At 48.6% G+C, this 20,912-nt stretch overlaps 1 protein-coding gene across 2 annotated transcripts in view; it reads right to left on the bottom strand.

Annotated features, from left to right (window-relative positions):
- Positions 1–9,014: 9,014 nt before the first annotated feature.
- The window catches only part of fignl2 (fidgetin like 2), a 45,762-nt gene continuing 33,864 nt past the window's right edge, over positions 9,015–20,912 (bottom strand). For both annotated transcript variants that reach the window (XM_051925059.1, XM_051925060.1), the window contains one exon: positions 9,015–12,165. In XM_051925059.1, the coding sequence (XP_051781019.1) occupies positions 10,100–12,165 (2,066 nt within the window). In that variant the 3' untranslated portion in view covers positions 9,015–10,099. The remainder of the gene's footprint in view (positions 12,166–20,912) is intronic.

The following is a 20,912-nucleotide window of genomic DNA, read 5'->3' as shown; positions in this document are numbered from 1 at the left end:
CAGCCCAACAGCCTATTTTGTGGAGCTAATCTGTCCCAATGTCTTCTCAGATGCTTCTTTAAACCGATTGCTTGATTGCAGGGTCGTTTCGGTGCTCCCAATGTGATGATTTCGCCCGCTGTACATGGCGCTTTATTGTGTGATGTTGTCCGGTTGTAGAACTCTTTTGTAACGAAGACTCCTCAGTTAAATACGCTCGACTCCGTCTGTCATTTGCTCTGCTGCCGCACGAGGGCGCCAGTCGGCCATCACTCGAGTCCCGCACCTCACATGCCGACAGGCGGCCGCCACTTCAAACGCTCTGATCTTCGAGCCCCTGACGTCCTTTTCCGTGAAGCTCATGCACTTGAACCCGTGTCTGCTGGGTCTCCGGAGATGGGCAGGCTACACCAACCCCCCCCCCCCCCCGAATCCCCTCAGGCAGAGGGGCCGCGTGTTTCTTCTCCTAATCAATTCGCTAATAGAGATTGATGTGGCGAGGAGGGGGACTTAAATTGGCGTACTTTTAACCCCCTTAATTACGAGGAATAGCAACACAAATTAAAAATTCAATAGAATTTCAGATCGCACGGCCTCTTGTAAGCCCCCTCGGGCGTGCGATCGTCCGGCAGTGAAAATGACGACTGGCGGCCTCCATTAGCACCCTAAATGAGCGCCGCGCTTGACTTAATGAGCTCTGTCGTCGAGAGGGCGGGGCCAAACAGAGTCAGGCGGGGACCAATCAGAGTCAGGCTGTCCCTGTCACTCAGACGACTCGAGGCAGCACCCAAACGCTAGAGGGCGTTAGTGAAAGGCGCACAAACAGCGGAGAAATGAGGGGAGAAGGAGAGCCAGGGGTGGGCACACAGTGGTTATACCCCACAAATGGGCACTCCCCCAAAATTGTCTTGGGCATCAGTGAGTGGGGTGTTAATACCGGGAAGTTCTGACAGTGGGGTCTTTCTAATGCGCACAATTTGAAGGAGAAGACAATGTCCCCCATTGCCTTGACGAGGGCGCCCCCTGCCAGTCAGTGCCATTACTGGAATGTCATCCTAGGCTGGGAATTTGGATGTGCAGGAAGAGCAATTAAATGCCAAAATAAGGTCAAACTTTAATTTTATTGAGGTGTCATCGACTGTGATTAACCCTCCACCCAAGAGTGGGCACCTGCACGTGTTAGGATCAGACCCCCGAGTCGGGCAGTCGCCGTTATCTCCTGCATGTCTCAGAAAGTCAGGGAGTCCATTTGGAGTAAGCACACAGCGGGCAGAGACCTCAGGAACCAGGGGGCACAGCCAAAGCCAAACGAGCCTCTGATTTGAAGAGTCGAGAACAAGCAGGGCACATCCAGGCAGCGTGTGCCCGGCCCGGGTGTATGAACAGGATCTGGCCATGGCGTGAAGATGGTGGACCGTATATCACAAGTCTCTCAGGTCCACCTTCACCAGCTTGTGTGCCCACTGTAAACCAGGCATGCTATGGCACAGCACTGGGTACACACGTCCCTAAGGAAAGGCGCTATAAACAGTAAAAGCTGAGTGAGCACAGATGTGAATGTGACACAACGGACACACATGGTAAGGTGTCACGCCGTACAGCTCTGTGCCCACATATACCACACTCTGCAGGTGCCCCTCTTCGGTCATGTATGCCAAGCACAGCCTTATTTGACGCTCCAGTTGTCACCTCTGTCACTCTCAGCATGTCCCCCCACCCAGGGGTGACAACGTGGTGTGCTGGACACTTTGATGTGTCACCATTTCCTCATTCCTTGTTGTGTTGCATGGAAGGCATCTTACCTAAGTGAGCTGTGCCAGGCATCACACCGCACAGGGGGGATATTTTCCAGACCCCCCCACCCATTCATTTATCCATTTAGCTGGTAACTCAAAGTGTGACAGTGTGCCAGTCCAATAAAGGAAAGTTGCCCTCAAGCCAATTGAAATCCCCCCCCCCCCCCCCCCAATTAACCTAATGGATGGGAAGCAAAAAAAAAAAAACCAAACGTGTAAAGTGCACACCGAAGACCACCAGGCCAGGCCGAGGAAGGCTGCAGTCCTCACCCACTGTACCACCATACCCACCCTTGTCCTTGACTGGCACCAAATCGCTTCTGCTAGAAACAGGGGGGTGGAGACATGCAAATACACCTCCTTATATGGAAGAGGCAAAGGGGGCGTGTGCTGAAATGAAGGGCGTGTCCCCCAGACGTCAAAGAAGAGGCAGCAGGGCTGATGAGAATCTCTTTAATACTGCGTAACACTTTCTCTTAAAATACAGTCAAGTCTTTTTGCTTTTTAATCTTTTTGAGGTAGAGCGTTCAAGTTCAAGAACATCTTCTTTAAAACAGACACTGAGAAGACATGAAAGTCACATCTCGTGTACGATATGTCACCAAAATGAGGTAGAAATGGTCACAGAGTACGCACAAGACACAAGGAAAGCGCCCCTTGCTAGCTCTACGGCGGGCCATTTTAACGCAGTGGGGGGGCAACAGTTGGGTCAGGCTGGACGCTCGGCACCTGCTAAAGAGGCGTCTTTGGTGTGGGCTGAGGACCCAAATTCATTACGGTGGGCAGACAGACAGACAGACAGACCCCCGGCCCGGTGGGCTTTCTTGATACGATTCGCTTTCCTTTTTTTTTTTTCTCAATCCACACAAAAGTTGCTATAAAAAAAGAAAATAATAAGACTAGAAAGCTGCTTGAATTTGTGCCCCCCCGATCGATCTGTTCATCGAAGGTCACCCAGGCTGACCCCCCCCCCCTCGTCCCACATGATTAAAGCCACCAGCTGTAGGTGGAATTCTGAATAGTAATATAAGGTTACTGGACATCAATCAATGGACGGCCGCTCAGAAGACCCTGACGGGGCAATCCGTCATCTGGGGGGGGGAGGGGAGGGGGGGCACACACTTCAGGGAGAAGGCAGCCTGGGAAATTAAAAAAAAAAATTATAATAGTAATAAAAAAAGGCAGGAATGACGAGCCAAACGTGATCCGCTCCTACTTGTGTGCAAGTCGGACCTCCGATATACTGCAGCAGAACGGGGGGGGGGGGGGCCGGGGGGGGGGGGTCCTCAGGGGCATTTCTAGAGGAGGTCGCACTACAAAATGGCCTCAGGATGGCAGCCATCACAAATCTGTTGAGCAGCAGGAAAAGAAAACTGCATCAATGCCACCAAACGTCACCCTGGCATCTCAACAGGTCAGCTTGGAAGAAACGGCGTCTTAAAACCCCCCCCCCCCCCACGTTGTCATATTTGACCACACAAATGTCCGAGTCGGACACAGAAAGCTGTCCCTTAACTGACCCCTTTAAAGACCTCAAAAAGCCAAAATGACAACAACATCTCGGGCACAACTCAGCAACCTGGGACTGTCGTGAAAATCTCCAATTCAGTAAACTCCACACACTCAGTGGTCCACACTGACCGGACCACCAACAAGTAGGCTGGACTGACTCCGGGGGGTGGAATGGTCGTCTCAATCCGGAAAATAGAAACAAGTGGCAAATTTCTAAAAAGCCGTAAAGATGGCGACGTCTTGAATTTATGTAGACGTCTTCTCAAATGTGAGGAAGGTCGTGAAACGTCACATGCGGCGAAATCGGTAAAGGAGGGCAGAGTCCGGCGGGGGGTACAACTGTAATCTGTAACAAGAAGAATCCTGCCAAGGGAAAGGCTTAATGCCAACCACGGGCCGAAAGTCCACCTAAAAAAAAAAAAATCTAAAATGGTGCCAACGTCTTTCCATTATGAAGGTGGGTGTGTGACCAGAAATTGGGCGTCCAAAGTGTGACGAAAATGACAGAGGAAATGTACAGGAGGAAAATCATAGCTGAAGATTACATCTTACAGAAGGGAAGGGGAATACGAAAGAGAAAGAAAGGAGTCGTCAACCACGAAATGGGCTCCTTCAGGGCAACCAAAACCAGGGGCTGAATCTGCAAAACGACCGGAGATCTGCAAACAGAATAAGAAACGGGGCGCAACACGAGAAACTCCTCCAAACCCCGAAAAGCAGAGCGCCAGAAAGGAGCAGGGCAGTGAATTAGGGGTAGGGGTCACTACAAGTGACGAGTCTCGGAATGTGGGGGGCACGGGGGGGGGGGGTTGGAGACCCTTGGGGTGAAATACGCAGAGAACAGCAGTCCTGTCACCAACGCATCTCACAAGAAATGGCGGAAAAAACAAACTCCAGTAGAAAATGTGGGGGACTGCGATGACAAATAAAAAGAAATTGATAGATAGATAGATAGATAGATAGATAGATAGATAGATAGATAGATAGATAGATAGATAGATAGATAGATAGATAGATAGATAGATAGATAGATACTTTATTAATCCCAATGGGAAATTCACAATGTGGTCTGTCGTGGGACAACTGGCTGAAAATGGGTGGTCTACACCGAAAAAAAAATCGCAGAAAGCGCCGTGTGCCCGTTACTCAGCTCACGGGAAGTGCACAGTCTATGAGAGGGTCTCAGAACCCCCCCAAGCTGGACGGGACTGGACTGGATTACCCCAACTGTGTCTCGCCCCCTCGGACTGCACACCGGTCTCACTCAGTGACCTGCCTGGTTGGCTTTGAACGGCGCCTTAGCTTGGCACACTCAGCGGCTCACAACGATTGAATGTCAAGTCAAGTGTACAAAAGACCGAAAAACCGTGAAACGGAGAAACAACCGAAGTTCAACAAGAAGAAACTTTTTTTTGTTGGCCCTTTTTATTCTACGTGTGGAAGAAGAAGAACCTCTCTCTTGTTCTCATGGGGACGGTGTGCTTTCAAGTTTCACTAAACCTTTTAAAAGGAACTTTCTGGAGCGAGCGGTCCGGGTCTGGCTCGGGCTCCACTGACCCTGCCTCGCAGCGGAAAACGAGCGAACTGTAATGGGGGAGAGAGAGAGAGAGAAAAATCAGTTAAAACTGGCAGATGGATAACGAAAATAAAGATAATAAGTACAGTAGAAGATGAAGAAAAAAAAAACTACAGTGGAAAAATGTGCTCTGGATAAGAAACCAAAAAACTAACAATATCACAGTGTAATATAATGAATCACATAAAAAAAAGAATACAGTGGAAAATATGTGGTGTGTAAAAAAAAAAATCAGTTCTGTCAAAAACACAGTAATAGAAATAAATAAAAATAGTAGAAAATATGTGGTGTGTAATGAAACAAACAAAAAACTACAGTAGAAACTGGCCGATCTATAACAAAAAACACAATAATAACTACAGTAGAAGATGAAAATAAAAACTACAGTGGAAAAATACGTGGTGTGTAACGGGACAAAAAAAATTGTGTTCTGTAATGAAACAAAAAAAAAAACAACATCCTAACAGAATAAATAAAAAACAAAAAATAGTAGAAAATTTGTGGTGCGTAATGAAACAATGGGCAGCATGGGCGCCCCGTGGGTATCGCTGCTACCTCACAGTTAGGAGACTCGGGTTCTCTTCCCAGGTCCTCCCTGCGTGGAGTTTGCATGTTCTCCTCGTGTTCTCTCCGGTTTCCTCCCACAGTCCAAAGACATGCACGTCAGGTGCACTGGTGATCCTAAATTGTCCCCAGTGTGTGCTTGGTGTGTGTGTGTGTGTGTGTGCGCCCTGCGGTTTGTTCCTGCCTTGTGCTCTGTGTTGGCTGGGATTGACTCCAGCACACTACCGTGACCCTGTAGTTAGGATATAGCGGGCTGGATAATGGATGGATGTAATGAACAAAACAAAAAAACTACAGTAGAAACTGGCAGATCTATAACAAAAAAAATATAACTACAGTAGAAGAATACATGGTGTGTAACGGGACAAAAAAAATTGTGTTCTGTAATGAAACAAAAAAAAAAAACACATTCTAATAGAATAAATGAAAAAAAGAAAATATGTGCTTTGTAATGAAAGAAACAAAAAAAACTACAGCTGAAACTGGCAGATCTATCAGTGGCAGAAGATGAAACAAAAACCTACAGTGGAAAAATGTGCCGTGGATAAGAAACCAAAAAACTAACAATATCACGGTGTAATATAACGAATCACATAAAAAAAACAAACTACAGTAGAAAGTACATGGTGTGTAACGGGACAAAACAAATTTTGTGTTCTGCATTGAGAAAAAAATCAGTTCTGTCAAATACACACCCTAATAGAAATAAATAAAAAACTACAGTAGAAAATATGTGGTGTGTAATGAAACAAACAAACAAATAAAAACTACAGTTGAAACTGTGAGACCTAACAACAAAAAAAACATAACTACAGTAGAAGACGAAAAAAAACTACAGTAGAAAAATGTGTTTTGTATTGGAATAGAAAATGGAGTGTATAACAAAAAAAAACAACAAAACAAAATTTGTCTTCTGTAATGAAAAAAAAATCAGTTCTGCCAAAAGCACACCGTAATCGAAACAAAACGACAGTAAAAATCATGTGGTTTGTAATGGAAAAAAAAAACGTAGCGCTGAAACTGGCAGATTTGTAACAAAAAACACAAAGCTAATAAGTAAAGTAGAAACATGAGCTCCGGATCAGGACCAAAAAAACTAAGAGTTGGAAATGAAACGAACAACAGCAGAGCATGTGTGGTGTGTAACGGGACAAAACAAATTGTGTTCTGCAATGAAAAAAGAAAATGTAACTCCAGTAGAAGATGGGAAAAAAAAAACCTCCAGTGGAACAATGTGTTTGGTATTGGGACAAAACATAAACTACAGTTGAAAACAGAGTGCATAACAAACAAAAAGAAAAGAACAAAGAACAACAGCAGAGCATGTGTGGTGTGTAACGGGACAAAAGAAACGTTCAGTTGAAAGTAGCGGATCTGTAACAAAAAAACAAAACGACACTCACTCCAGTAAAAGATGTGCTTCATATTGGAACCCAAATAACACAATAGTCGAAAATGTACAGTCTCTATAAAGAAAAAAGAACAATAACTAGAGTAGAAAAAACACAACACTACGGATGAAAATGGGTGGTCTACAATGAAAAATAAAAGCAGCTCTACTGGCCGATGTGTGAAAACGCAGCAGTGGCTCCAACAGAAATGGGACAGAATGTGTAACAGGAAAACCAACCAAGAGTAGAAAATGGGGGGCTAGCAATGAAAACAACAACAATGGTCAAAAATGAGCAGTATCGAGACCAAAAAAATAATAATAATAATAATAATAATAAACAAAAGAAGACAGCTTGGGTTAAAATTGTACTAAAAAAAAAAAAGGAAAATAGGCCATTAGAAAATGTAACGGAAAACAAAGAGTACGGGAGAAAACAGAGTGCAGCGTAGGAAAGAAGAAAAAGTCCCAAGAGTAGGGATCTGCACAACGATAATGAAAACCCAACATCGGCACAGAGTGAGCACAACACACCAGGAAAAAGCAAAACGAGACCACTCTGGGGGTGAAACGTCCGCAGCTCCAGGCGGCTCAAAGTCCTTCCAGTCTGACTTTCTCAAAAGCTCTTGAAACAGAAACAGCAAGAAAAACCTACGAGTGCACAAACACCACGAACTCTCCGGAGATGAAACGAGACGCGTTCTTCAATGCTGAAACAGAAAAAGTTTACAACTGCAATGGCGGTGGGTCTCCTGCTTGTAAGGCATGAGAGTCGTTACGGTGAACCGCGTGACAAACGCAATCCCCGACCAAACACTTTAAGTCAACTGGAAGGGTTGAAGAATACGCCGTACACTCGGTAACGGGAACAGTGGGCCAACGAGGACAACTGAAAATAACCTGCGGTTGTCTTCCACAGCCAAGGGTGGGCTACATGTCCAGAAACATGCCGGTTCTGAAATGGCCTCAATACCCAAAGGTGGAGGTGACAAAAATGTGCATGACAAGAATTCTCTGAAAAGATTTAAAAAAAGAGAACAAAAACAATCAGCTGCAGAGGACAATGGAAGATAAAACCGGAGGGGGAGCTGGAGATCATGTGGAGTTTGTTAAAAGAGCAGCAGGCGTGACATTCGGGCTCAGCCCACACTGACACGCAGACATTTGCAATCACATTATCCATTTCAAGCGCAAGTTTGTCCCCAACTCTGACCCACCACAAACGTGAGACTCTTTCTTGTTTTGCACACCCAGCTAGTCGACTGAGGATGATGTCTGCCGACGTGCAGGAAATCGAAATGTTGAAAGGGCACAGGAGGCGCGCGGCCAGCTGGACTTGTTCTGTCCGGACAGAGGACGTTAGACCGACTTCAGAGTTGTGACAAGAATAAAGGCCATGTCATATTACTGCATGTGCGGACCTCCAGAGACCCACTCCACTGCAGAGTGATGACTTCCTGGTTCCAATTGGGGTTTGGAGGAGTTATCTGACTCAAGTCAAGTAAGCCATGTCTCAAAAACCTGCAATCCGATTGGCTACCCAGTGGAGATGTGGAGGTCTGCAGTTGGACCCACCTTGAGTTTTCTAGCAATTTTTGGTCGTAGCCTGGTGAATCAGAAGCAGTTAATGGCTGCCCACTCTCGTGTCATGTGACTTCCCCCGGGGACTCCCTCTCTCCTAATAGTCCAACAGGTTGGATTTCGTCTTTAGTCATGGGGATGATCAATGAATGCTCATCTCTGCAGCAACGAGGAATAAGGATCATGGGGTCTCCGGACCACACAAACGTAATAAGGGAAGCTCGTCTGTCTGATGTCTCGTGTTTTATGTACCACAGCAGAATGGAAAAAAAAGGAAAGGAGATTACAGCCAAACCCGTCGTACCTCTGTCAGGAAGCTCGCCATTGGCTGTCAGAAATGGGCGTGGCCACGACGTGGCTGTAAAGTTCGGCATGCTCAGTGATCTTCGGTCGTGTAATTCTATACAGTCCGGTGACGAGATTTGCAACTGTCATCGGCAAGACTGGCATAACCTCTGACTAGAAGTCAAGCAATGTGACATCAGCGTAACGTAAGGAAAGACACGGTGACCATGAAACGGGAGGTCCAGCCGAAATAAACACAGCAACACATCTGAGCATTTCAAGCAATTCCGGAACTACCACGACAAATGTGACGTCCTTGTCTAACCGCGACAATCAGACGTTTTTGAAGGCCCGAGACCCCCGTGTTTTCAAATTCATACACTTCTGAAGTGGGCGGTCGATAACATTTACGCGTGAACGGAAAACCAAAACAAATTTTTAAACATTTCCGAGTGTGCGCGTGGACCACACCTTGTAGGCCGGCGGGGGGTTTAGGGTTTGGGGGGGCTGAATACCCAAAACCAACCTACGAAGTCTGCACAGATCTGTCTGTTGCCCAATAAAATGGCCCGCCCTGAAAGTGAACCTTACCAGTGAGAGAAGAGGAGACAACACGAGAGGAATTAGAAAAAAAAAAGAGCACAGAGGAGGATGAGGATGAGGAAGATCAAATATCGTACCTGAATTACATTCATTGTTAGTCCTGCTATTGACTTCAAGTTTTCTCTTCTTTTGAGGTAAACACACATTTTGTTTCACTGGGACAATTTTCTACGTCTCCGTTTTTTTTTTCCTGATAAAATGCTAAAAGTTCACTAGGAAGTCCGTTAGATTACATACATTCGTTTTCATCTCTCTGAGGTAAATAAAGTATTCCTGAGTATTTTAAAACGAGACTACATACACGGCGTACAAAAAAAAAACAAAATAAAAGCTAAGGTCCACACGGGAGCCGTCTGCTCGAGCGTCAGCCGGCGTAAGAAACTTCTGCCGTTTTCTAACAGCTCTGAAAAGTGACACGGCCCCCCCAACACCGTCCCACCCTACAATGTACCGGTGTGATGGGTTCAAGGCATCCCCGCCGGTGATTATGAGTGAGTACAGAAGTAAAGAGTGTGACAATCCAAAGTGCCTGCCGAGTGGAGTGTTGGTCCAGCCGGATCGAGGCGGGTGGTCCCGGGTGTCTGCGTTCCTTACGGCGCCAACCGTTGGAGCACATGGCGTGTGGACCGCTAATAAATACGATATCTCCTGAGTGTAGCCCCAACGACATCACAAAATGTCCAACCTGATACTTCAAAAGACCCTTAAGGGGTAAAAAAAAAAAGGGGGGGGGATTACCTGCTCCAAATGGCACCCCAGCACAACACCCCCCCTTTCCCTTTTTTTGGTTGTAACGGAGGCTCCTGGTGGTGCTCACTGTCCCGGGGAGGTGTAGATCTTATTCCACTCCATGCACAGGTCCAACTCCTTTTGGGACACACCAGGCCGCACCTTACACAAGGCGCCTTCGAAGTCCTTGTACGAGGTGGGCTGCAATTGTTCTGCCGCCGCCGCTGCCGCTTGCTGGCAGAGCTGCACGAGCTCGATCCCTGAGTAGCCCTCGGTGCGCTGCAGGATGCTGCCGATGTCCCGTTCGCTCAGGCAGCAGTTCTGCTGGGCCAGGGCGTGATGCAGAATCTGCTGGCGGACCCCGCTGTCGGGGAGGGGGACGTAGAGGCGCTTGGCGAAGGGTCTGAGCGCCGACTCGTCCAGGAGGTCGGGGCGCCGGGTGGCTCCGATCACGATGACTGTGCTGCTGCCAGTGTGGGCCGTTTCCAGGTAGGACAGGAGGCCCATCTTTTCGTCGTTCGAGAGGACAGACTCCACCTCATTGATGAAGACCACAGCAGGCTGGCGGGAGCCGGCCATGAGGAAGATGGTCTGTAGAATTTTGTCTCCCTCGGCCTTCCACTTGGAGAGCAGGGCAGCGCCGCTGACTCGGAAGAAGGTGGCACCCAGCTGAGTAGAGATGCACCTGCCCAGCAGTGTTTTGCCCCCTCCTCGAGGTCCAAATAGCAGAATGGTCTTTGGTGGTCGGCTGACGCCAGTGTATGCGCCAGGACGCAAGACCGGCCATAGCAGCTCCTCCTCGATGGCTGCTTTTACGGTGGCCTGACCGGGGATGTCACCCCACTGGATCGGTGGTCCCCTATCGATCATCTCACTGCTGACCAACTCGGCCAGCTCCTCCGACGTTGTCGCTTTGAGGGTCATGCGGTGGGAAAAGGTGTGGCTACGGTCGTTGCTGTTCCCGTTTTCTCCATTTATCATCGGGGGGCTGAAGTCTGGCCGCAGCGGGGTCTCTGCAGGGCCGCTGTAGGACGGTGACAGCAAAGCCTTCATGGGCTGGCTCCCGTATTTGGTGCCATGTTCGTCCACCATTGCTGGCTTTCCAGATTTGTAGGTGACTTGCGGGTTGCCCTCAGACCCAGCGGCCACAAAGCTGGTGCTGCTCCCGCCTCTGCACTCGCCTTTGTCGGACAGGTGGTAAGGGGAGCCCGAGGTGGTCTTTGGCTGCTCGTAGCTGTACTTCCTGTAGCGCACCCCCTCATCCTCTTCCGCCGCCATCTCAAATGCTTTCCTTTTCAGGGAGGTTCCTGTTTCAGGTACCACGGGTATGGGCAGGCCATGAGCCTGGTAGCCATAACTGCTGACCAAGGCTGGCCTGCTTGATGGGGGCAGAGGTGTGGGAGCCGCAATGCCCGAAGGGAGGTAGGGTGCAGAGGGATGAACCCCCGCGTAGCTGGCCTGGGGAGGGTACCCACCAGAGGGGTAGTTGTACATGGAGCCGGCAGAGTTGTAAGTGGACACCAAAGATGGTGCAGGGGGTGCTGGTGCAAGCAGCCCTGGGGGATGAGAAGGAGGAAGTGCTGTGCTGGGCTGGGGGCAGTACCCCGTGGAGAGGTATGTCCCATTGTAGGCTGATGTGTAATCCTGAGAAGACGGAACCCCACCGAGGCCCGCAGGTGTGCTTGGACCGTTGCAGGAGCTGACCGTATAGCTCACATCCGAGAGGTTGGAGGTGCTCCCTGCCCCTGGGGGCACGACAGAAGCACCCCCGGGCTTGGAGCCGGGCAGCCCATCATGGAGCGGGGCAACTGGATAAGAGGTGTCGGTGGCATGAGGCAACTGCCAGGGTTCAGTCTCACTCTTCTGCCCATTTAGCGACCCGAAAGCTGCATCCGGGTAGTTGACAGAGGGCCTGTCATAGGGCGAGTCCAGGACCCCCGTGTACTTCTCGGCATACCTCTTGAGCAGGTTGGAGGCTGTAAGCGCCGAGATGTCATCGTTGGCCCAGGCGTAGTTGTAGCGCTGCCGACTGTGGTAGAGCTCTGACTTGTGAGCAGGTGACGACGTTGTGGAAGAGACATCGAGGTGCTGTTCCGGCCATTGGCTTAAAGGCTGGGCATGTTCCGGTGTCCAGTGCATCTTCACCAGGCCTGCAGGAGGGGACACAGAAAGAGAGAGAGAGAGAGAGTTAAGTGGAAGTCACCAACCTTTGCCCACTCGTCCCCGGAGACGCCCTGCCTAACCCTAACATGGTCGTAGCTGGCGCCACCTTCCTATGAGAACAAATGAATAGGAGCACACAAGGTGGAGACTTGCTGCAGGCCAAACAAATTCCCAAATTTCAGCATAGCTGGGTCAGGCAGCAACCCCACCAGCCCACCCCACCCCACCCCACCCCACTACAAGGAGCGATTCTCTCATATTACAAACAAAGGGGCTGGCGCCCTCTGGCTAGCGATGGACTGCGCGATAAGTCCGCACTCAATTCTGGCCTGCACTGCGGCTCCCACGGGAGCTGGGGGAAGGGGAAGCGGTCGACACTGACCACATGGCCGACGACCCCCGCATGTATCGCTTCACGCTTTTAGGACCCTCTAGGGCTTTTCGGAGATTTTTTTTTTCTTCTTCATATCGTTCTGCTGCAGGGTTGGGGGTGGGTGACGCACCAGGACGGGATTTGCTGGCTATTTGTCTTTGCCGAGGCGCTGCTGGCTGTCGTGGCATTCCTTGCATAGCTGCACTTTATTAAACTGTCGCTGCTGAGCCGTGGGGGGGGGGCTGGCTGAGGTATACGACATCAACCTTGAGATGAGCCTTCCCCTCTCATAAGCCTACTTGCCCCTGCTGGCTAGCTGGCTGGCAATAACACCAACAGAGTGGCCTGCCAGCATGCCCGCCTTCTCTTATATGGCAGCTGGGCACACGGAATCAATTAAAAACTGAGAAAACACACCCTGTGCCCCCCTGAAATGGGTGATGCCCACCTAAAAGGGCTGACCCTCCCCGGCAAACTATGAGTCCCGTTTGTGCACAGTAAGCCATGCTGCAGAATATATAAGGACACTGACTTGGAGGAAGGACTCCGTTTGAAAGGCGCTATATAAAGACGGTTCACTCGCTGCTTAAGAGCAAGTTGATTGATGGCAGCAGCTAACAGGCGGAAGGCGTCGCTCCCGATGGAGAGTAAGGGTCCAGCTTTTCCAATCTCCATCCAGGGGGAGTCTGAAGCTGAAGGGACTGCTGGGACTCTGGACGGGACGCCGGACTCACAGGGACAATTCAGGGTCCTCTGATATGCCAAGTACAAGGAGGAGACACACAGGCAGAGGGCCAACATGCAAAGTCCACACAGACCCCTGTGTGGTCCTCAGTTTGAAAGAAGCTGCATGAAATGAGTGAAGTATGCATTCCTTGTCCTCTAAGTGGGTAATGCCCAACTAAAAAAGGGCTGACCAAGAAAAGGTAACGGTGCAAAGACTGACCCTAGTCAACCATACTGTATAGAATATTACACCACGACTCAGTTTGAAAGGCGCTATATAAAGTTGGTTAACTCTCTGGCTACAGCACACAGCTACAAGGTGCCATCCTAATGCTGAATGTCCATCCATCCAGGGTGGGCTCCTGTCCTATGCCAGAAACCGGAGGGACTGGCATGACTTGTAATGTGACACCGGACTCACAGGGCCAATTCAGGGTCCTCTGATACACAAAGTACAAGGAGGAGACACACAGGCAGAGGGGCAACATGCAAAGTCCACACAGATAGTGACCTGGGCCCCTGTGTGGTCCTCAGTTTGAAAGAAGCTGCATGAAATGAATGAAGTATGCATTCCGTGTCCCCTAAATGCCCACCTAAAAAAGAGCTGACTAAGAAAAGTACCATACAAGGTAACGGTGCAAAGACTGACCCCAGTCAACCAGACTGTATAGAATATTACACCAGGACTCAGTTTGAAAGGCGCTATATAAAGTTAGTTATCTCACTGGCTACAGTGCACAGGTACAAGGTGTCATCCTGATGCCGATTATCCATCTAGCCAGGGTGGGCTCCTGTCTCCTGCGCCTGAAGCCGGTGGGACTGGCATGACTCCTAATGGGATGCAAGGCTCACAGTGCCAATTCAGAGTCCTCTGCCAACTTGACATGTAAAGAACTCAAGGGGTGAAGCACAAGCAGAGGAAGAACATGCAAAGTCCACATAGATAGATCCTGTGTGGTCCTCAGTTTGAAAGAAGCTGTCTGAAATGAGTGGAGTGGGCATCCTGTGTCCCCTAATTGGGCAATGCCCACCTAAAAAAGGGCCGACCAAGAAAAGTAGCACACAACGTAAAGGTGCAAAGACTGACCCCAGTCAACCGTACTGTATAGAATATTACACCAGGACTCAGTTTGAAAGGCGCTATATAAAGTTGGTTAACTCACTGGCTACAGCACACAGTTACAAGGTGTCATCCTGATGCTGATTATCCATCTAGCCAGGGTGGGCTCCTGTCTCCTGTGCCTGAAGCCGGAGGGGCTGGCATGACTCCTAATGGGACGCAAGGCTCACGCTGCCAATTCCGAGTCCTCTGCCAACATGACACGTAAAGAACTCAAGAAGTGAAACAAGCAGTAGGAGAACATGCAAATTCCACACAGTTTGAGACCCTGGTCTCCTGGATCAGCAGTCCGTGTGGGCATCTCTTTATGAAATGCTTGAAGTACAATCCTGGTAAGGGCGGCACCATGGCGCACTAGTAGAGCGGCCACCTCACAATAAGGAGGACAGGAGTTCATGTGCCAGGTTGCATGTTGCATGGAGTTTAAATGCTCTCTCTGTGTCTGCAGGGCTTTCCTCCCACAGTTCAAAGACATGCAGGTCAGGTGGTCCGGTGACACTAAATTGCCCCCCCAAGGATGTGTATGTGTGTGTTCACTCTGCGATGAAGTGGCGCCCTCTCCAGGGATTTGTTCCTGCCTTGCACCCTACGCTTGCTTTGATGGGCTCCTGGGGCCTCTGCTCAGGAAATGGAAAATGGATGGATGGACAATATCACCAAAAGGCGCTATATATCATTTAAGAGCAGGGACTCTGTTTGTGAGGGGCTTTAACTGGGAAGGTTTCTATATGTGCAAAAGACTCTGATCGGTCCTCAGACTTTCCAGCCATTACAAGGCGCTATACAAAGTTCTTGACATGTAATCTGAAAGGCGCCATATCAAAAGAAATGAGAAGCAGCCCTTTTTGTGCTAATATGAGTGTTGTGGCTCATTCTGTCTGAAAGGCGCTATATACGAGGACTGAGCCATCCAATCTTGATTCAGTTGAGTTAATAATTAAGGGCGCTATATCAGAGTGGCAGGTATTAACCCAATAAAGCAGTCGCTTCATTTCTGGGGTCTACAAGGGGCCGGCAGAGGTGGGCACGCTGCGGCCATCTGAAGCCCATCACTCTCCTCCCCAGTCCGATGTTTGACATTCTAACCTCCGCGAGCCGGTGGGCGGGTGGGGGAGGGGCGGCCTCACTTAGACTTGTACAAATTCCGTAGTGTAGAACCCCACCCCAGACCCTCCCCCACCCTACTTCTTTTGAAGATGACCATCCCGCCCATTGCCTGCCAGGCTCTGGCGATTGTCAAGCGAGTGCCACAGGTTTTTTAGCGCTGCAGTGACACCTCACCCAGTGGGTGTGTGGTTAGACTGGCGGGTGCACCTTCAGTGGTTGGGTTTGGTTGTCTCATGCCCTTCTTCTCTTCTTTAATTTGATGGCCGAGCCCCTCGGTTTTCCGCACCTGGTGAAATCTGTTGAACCCTTTACAACATATGGAGGGTGCCCCCAACCCCCATGTCCTGCTGAATGATCCCATTCAGAAGACGGTGCCAAAACAAGAAAAGGTGCTATAAAACACAAAGCAACCCCCAAAAAGGCGAGGCATGTATTGTGCATCTGTGTGCCCCTCCACAGCCCACCAGACAGATGTTTCCTGTGAGAACTCGCTCTCTGGGCCCATTATCCGCTGCCAAGGGATAAAAGAGGAATCCCATTGTCCGTAGCCCCTCTAATTATGGAAATCTTGTTAATCAATTCAGCGGCACTCCAACTGGGGCCTCTGTCACGCGGCGCTGGGCGAGCAAGGCCCCCATGCTGCTGCTGCCACCGTCGCCGTGGTGGCTGGGCCCAAGATGACAGGCAAGGACCGCAGGGGCCTCGATTGGCATCACTTAATGACCTATTGTTGCCTGTCCAGTCACTCGTGTGTGACCACCCTCAAATGGGGGCGCCCATTCACTTTTCAGTTTCTCTTCTGTAGGCCAGCTGGTGTGACAAGGGACCCCAAAACAAGAACAGCAGTGGGAGATGGGTTGTATTTACCAAGCCTTCAGTGCGGAGGGGGAGGGGTAGCGTGGGGTGCACTGTGAGGGTCAAGTGTTACACACACCGCAAGCCCCCTGTGGTCGTCTGATGATTTGCACCCTTCTCTGCTTAAACTGAACAAAATATGAGACAGCGGCAAGCGAGTCAGGATCCAGGCCACGATACAAAAACAACATGGCGCTATATGGAATGCTTGGCACAAAAAAAAGACACCATCCTTGGGCAGGATGCCAGTCCTTCAGTGGGCACACTGTAGACCCAACTGGCAAATTTCAGGCAAATGCTCAACTTCTACTGTACAATGTAAAAGTCAAACCACAAAACATACACAACATTCAAGGCACTATATAATAGCTTGGATTGAATTGTGACGGCAAGGTGCTATATAAAATCTTGGGCAGACTTCTCATTGTGCAAGGCATTACACAACAAACTGGAAATATTTTACAAAGGCAGGGTACTCGACAACATCCCAGATTTTTTTCTTGCCTTTTAAGGCCCTGTAAAATATCTTGGGACAGATTTCCTATTGCGCAAGGTGCTACACGATATCTTGGATGGATTTTCAGTCATTCAAGGCGCTATACAACGATCTTGGGATAGATTTCTTTAAAATGGCAAGGCACTATTTAATAATCTTGGATACGTTTCCTTAAAATGGCAAGGTGCTATACAATATCTTGGACAGATTTCCTATTGTGCAAGGCGCTATATAATATCTTGGATGGATTTTCAGTCATTCAAGGTGCTATACAACAATCTTGGGATAGATTTCTTTAAAATAGCAAGGTGTTATACAATATCTTGGACAGATTTCTTATTGTGCAAGGCGCTATATAATATTTTGAACAGATGTCTAGTCAGGCAAGACGCTATATAATATCTTGGACAGATTTCTAGGCATTCAAGGCACTATACAACAATCTTGGAGAGATTTCTTATTGTGCAGGGCACTATATAATATCTTGGATGGATTTTCAGTCATTCAAGGCACTATACAACAATCTTGGGATAGATTTCTTTAAAATGGCAAGACACTATTTAATAATCTTGGATACGTTTCTTTAAAATGGCAAGGTGCTATACAATATCTTGGACAGATTTCCTATTGTGCAAGGCGCTATATAATATCTTGGATGGATTTTCAGTCATTCAAGGCGCTATACAACAATCTTGGGATAGATTTCTTTAAAATAGCAAGGCACTATACAATATCTTGGACAGATTTCTTATTGTGCAAGGCGCTATATAATATTTTGAACAGATGTCAAGTCAGATAAGGCGCTATATAATATCTTGGACAGATTTCTAGGCATTCAAGGCACTATACAACAATCTTGGAGAGATTTCTTATTGTGCAGGGTGCTATATAATATCTTGGATGGATTTTCAGTCATTCAAGGCGCTATACAACGATCTTGGGATAGATTTCTTTGAAACAGCAGGGCACTATACAATATCTTGGGAACAGATTTCTAATCATGCAAGGTGCTATACAATAATCTTGGGTAGATGTCTTTAAAATAGCAAGGCACTATACAATATCTTGGACAGATTTCTTATTGTGCAAGGCGCTATATAATATTTTGAACAGATGTCAAGTCAGATAAGGCGCTATATAATATCTTGGGACAGATTTCTTGTCACACAAGGTGCACCTCTCAATGAGGTGCCGTCACCCTGCAATTTATTTGGTACTTTTCACAGCTGTGGCCCTTCCTTATCGCTTCTGTGTGAAAGTTATAATTGTGAAAGGCGCTATATACTTAATAAAGAATCCAAGACTAATAAGGCAGTCCTGCTGGAGCTGCAGAAAGCGTGCAGTGCGACACCCTGGCCACTGTCGAACCAGAATACAAGCTGCTCGTGTGGAGCGATGCCCACGGAGGTTGGCACCATACCCAGCCCTGTCACAGCTCATTTAACAGGCAGCCCCCTTGCTGATTTGCTAAGAGCTTCTCGTATCGATTCTCGGTCGCTTTGTTCAAGTTTCTTCCTAGAAAAACAAGCAAGCATGTCAGTGTTCCCGGACCCAGCCGCCATGTCCTGCTCACATTGTTGCACTTCACGTTTCATGTCTAATACTCACTATGACAGGCGCTATATAAGAAACCATGAGAAACAGCTTCTTACAATAGGGTAAAAAAGAGACCCCTGAAAAGTAAAATTTAATCAAAATTGCTGGAATAGACCAACTGGTTCCTCGACTGTGTGGTTCTAGTAAACAAAAGGCGCTATACAAAATTATTCACAACTGGTCGGCAAAACTTTATGTCCTACTGATAAGCAGCGCTGTGTAATGGTTACAACTCTGAACCCTGAGGTTGTGGGTTCAAATCCCACTACTGACACCTGTAATGGAACTGATGGTGTCGTAAGCACTGCAAGTCGCCTTAGATGAAGGTGTCAGTGAACGATGATTCACCATGCCGGGTGCTTGAACAGATCTGATTATGCAAAGCACTATACAATATCTAGGATGTGCAAGGCACTATAGAATATCTTGGACTAATGTCTCGCCTTGCGAGGCGCTATAAAGTGTTTTAGACAGATTTCCCACTATACAAGGCACTAAACAATATCTTGGACAGATTTCTTGTCATGCAGGCACTATCCAATATAACGTTATATACTTTACAATATCTTGGACTGCAGGGCGCTATACAATAACTTAGACGCATTTCTCGTCATGCCAGGTGCTATACGATACGTAACTGTAATGGTGATGGGCTCATTTAAGATTGGGTGGCACAGAGGTCAATGCTGCTACATCTCAGCTCCACAGTCCTGGGGTCAAATCCTACACCCTGGCATCATGCCCTCCTCTTGCTTTCCAGCAGATCTCCCTGTTTGCCCCCCACATCTCAGAAAACTAACTGGGTACCCTAAGACAGCGTTGGGGGGATGGGGGAGCGGTGTGCACTTCAGGGGGCCGTGCTGGCATCCTGTCACCTGTGATTTGGGACAAATGGATGGCGTTTTGTCAAGGTGGTCCAGGCGCTATATAAAATGAAGATGGACCTCATTGTTTGCTCCTCAGATTTTAGGCCTTACAGGATGATCTGTCAAGCATGGCAGTGAAGGTGTTGTGTTCCCAACAGGATGCCCATATCTGACTTACCATGCATTAAACTGCAGACAGGTTAACATTGCCTCCTGTGTTAGAATATTTCAAGGGGGGGAGGGCGTTTGTGCCCCACTAAATGCCACGTCAGCTTCTTTCATAAAACTCACAAGGTGTCTCTGCCAACAAGTCAGCATGCCAGCCTCAGGCAATGACTTGCATGTCTAAGCCATGCCAGCGAGCATCTGACACTTTGGACGCTGGACCCCCAAAACCCAACTTTTCCCCTCATGCCCCAGACCCCCTGATTAGGCAAATGTGAAGCCTGGAGACTGGCGCATTACTACGACTTTGGCAGTGCCCAACACAGAAGGCTTTTCCATCATTTTCTAGTGCCTTTCACCACTTCTTCCCAGGCGTTCCTGACTCAAGGGTCTCAAGCTCGCCAGGTCGCTGGCAGGCTTCTGGAAGGCATCACGTAGTGAAGAGGGGATGTGGGAATGCCCTGAGCGGCCATGCAGATTGATCTGACATCTCTGTGATAATGTGACCTTTGATGTCGGCTCCCAATCTTCCTGAATTCAGGCGGCTCTCGTCTTACGTGGGTGTCGAAGCTCTGCATTCCCTCACACATGACTGCTCCATTTTTTTTCTCTTTTTCATTTCTTTATTCTGGCAATCCTGAGCGGACAACTCGGAAGCACCAGTCAGAACCCCGGGCACCAGTTTCCCAAATTTACCACGCATCGGGTGGAAGCCAGGAACCAAAGCCTGGACAGCTCACACTCATTCCAGGCCAGCCTTTATGCATGAAGAAATCCTACAGGCAGTGAACAGGCGGGGCGGCGAACACTTGGGACGCCCTAACCCTTTGCCCATCCGTTTTTGTGAACCTTCTCATCAACATTACAGGGTCATACTAATCCCTTCAGGGGCATGCATGTGGCAGGAGCCCACCCTGTATGGGATGCGGGGCCAGCACAGTTCCCATTGACCCCTCTATGCTCCCTCCTATGGGGGCCTGTCAATGCCACATAAACCCAAGGAGCAGATGCCAACAAGGTGAGCTCATCTCAGACGGTGCCAGGGCTGGGAACTGATGCCAGGTCCACAAGTTCAAGACATTACCAGACGCTTGGGTCATGTCACAAGGCAGCACTTCCAGCTCCTGCTCCCTCCAATTCCCATTACAGGCTGATTTTAATCCCAAATTAGATGCCAAAAATTCCTAGCTAATGTCACCGAGCTCCTAAAGTGCTACACTGATGCAAATACATCCGAAAGAAGATTTAGCTTCCCAAATATTTCCAAACGCCTTGTCCTTCGTGTTCTGCACCCACCTTTTCTTGGTAAGGCTCTTGGGGCGTTGAGAGTCTAAGACAGGTGAAACCAGAAGGGGTGCCACACAGCAAGTGGCACACTGGAGAGGGCACACCAGTGTCAAGTCGAATTAGACACGCAGCATCTCCGAAGA

The sequence above is a fragment of the Erpetoichthys calabaricus genome, chromosome 3, assembly GCF_900747795.2.
Source record: "Erpetoichthys calabaricus chromosome 3, fErpCal1.3, whole genome shotgun sequence".
Taxonomy (NCBI): Eukaryota; Metazoa; Chordata; class Cladistia; order Polypteriformes; family Polypteridae; genus Erpetoichthys; species Erpetoichthys calabaricus.
This window is presented reverse-complemented; position numbering and strand designations above follow the sequence as displayed.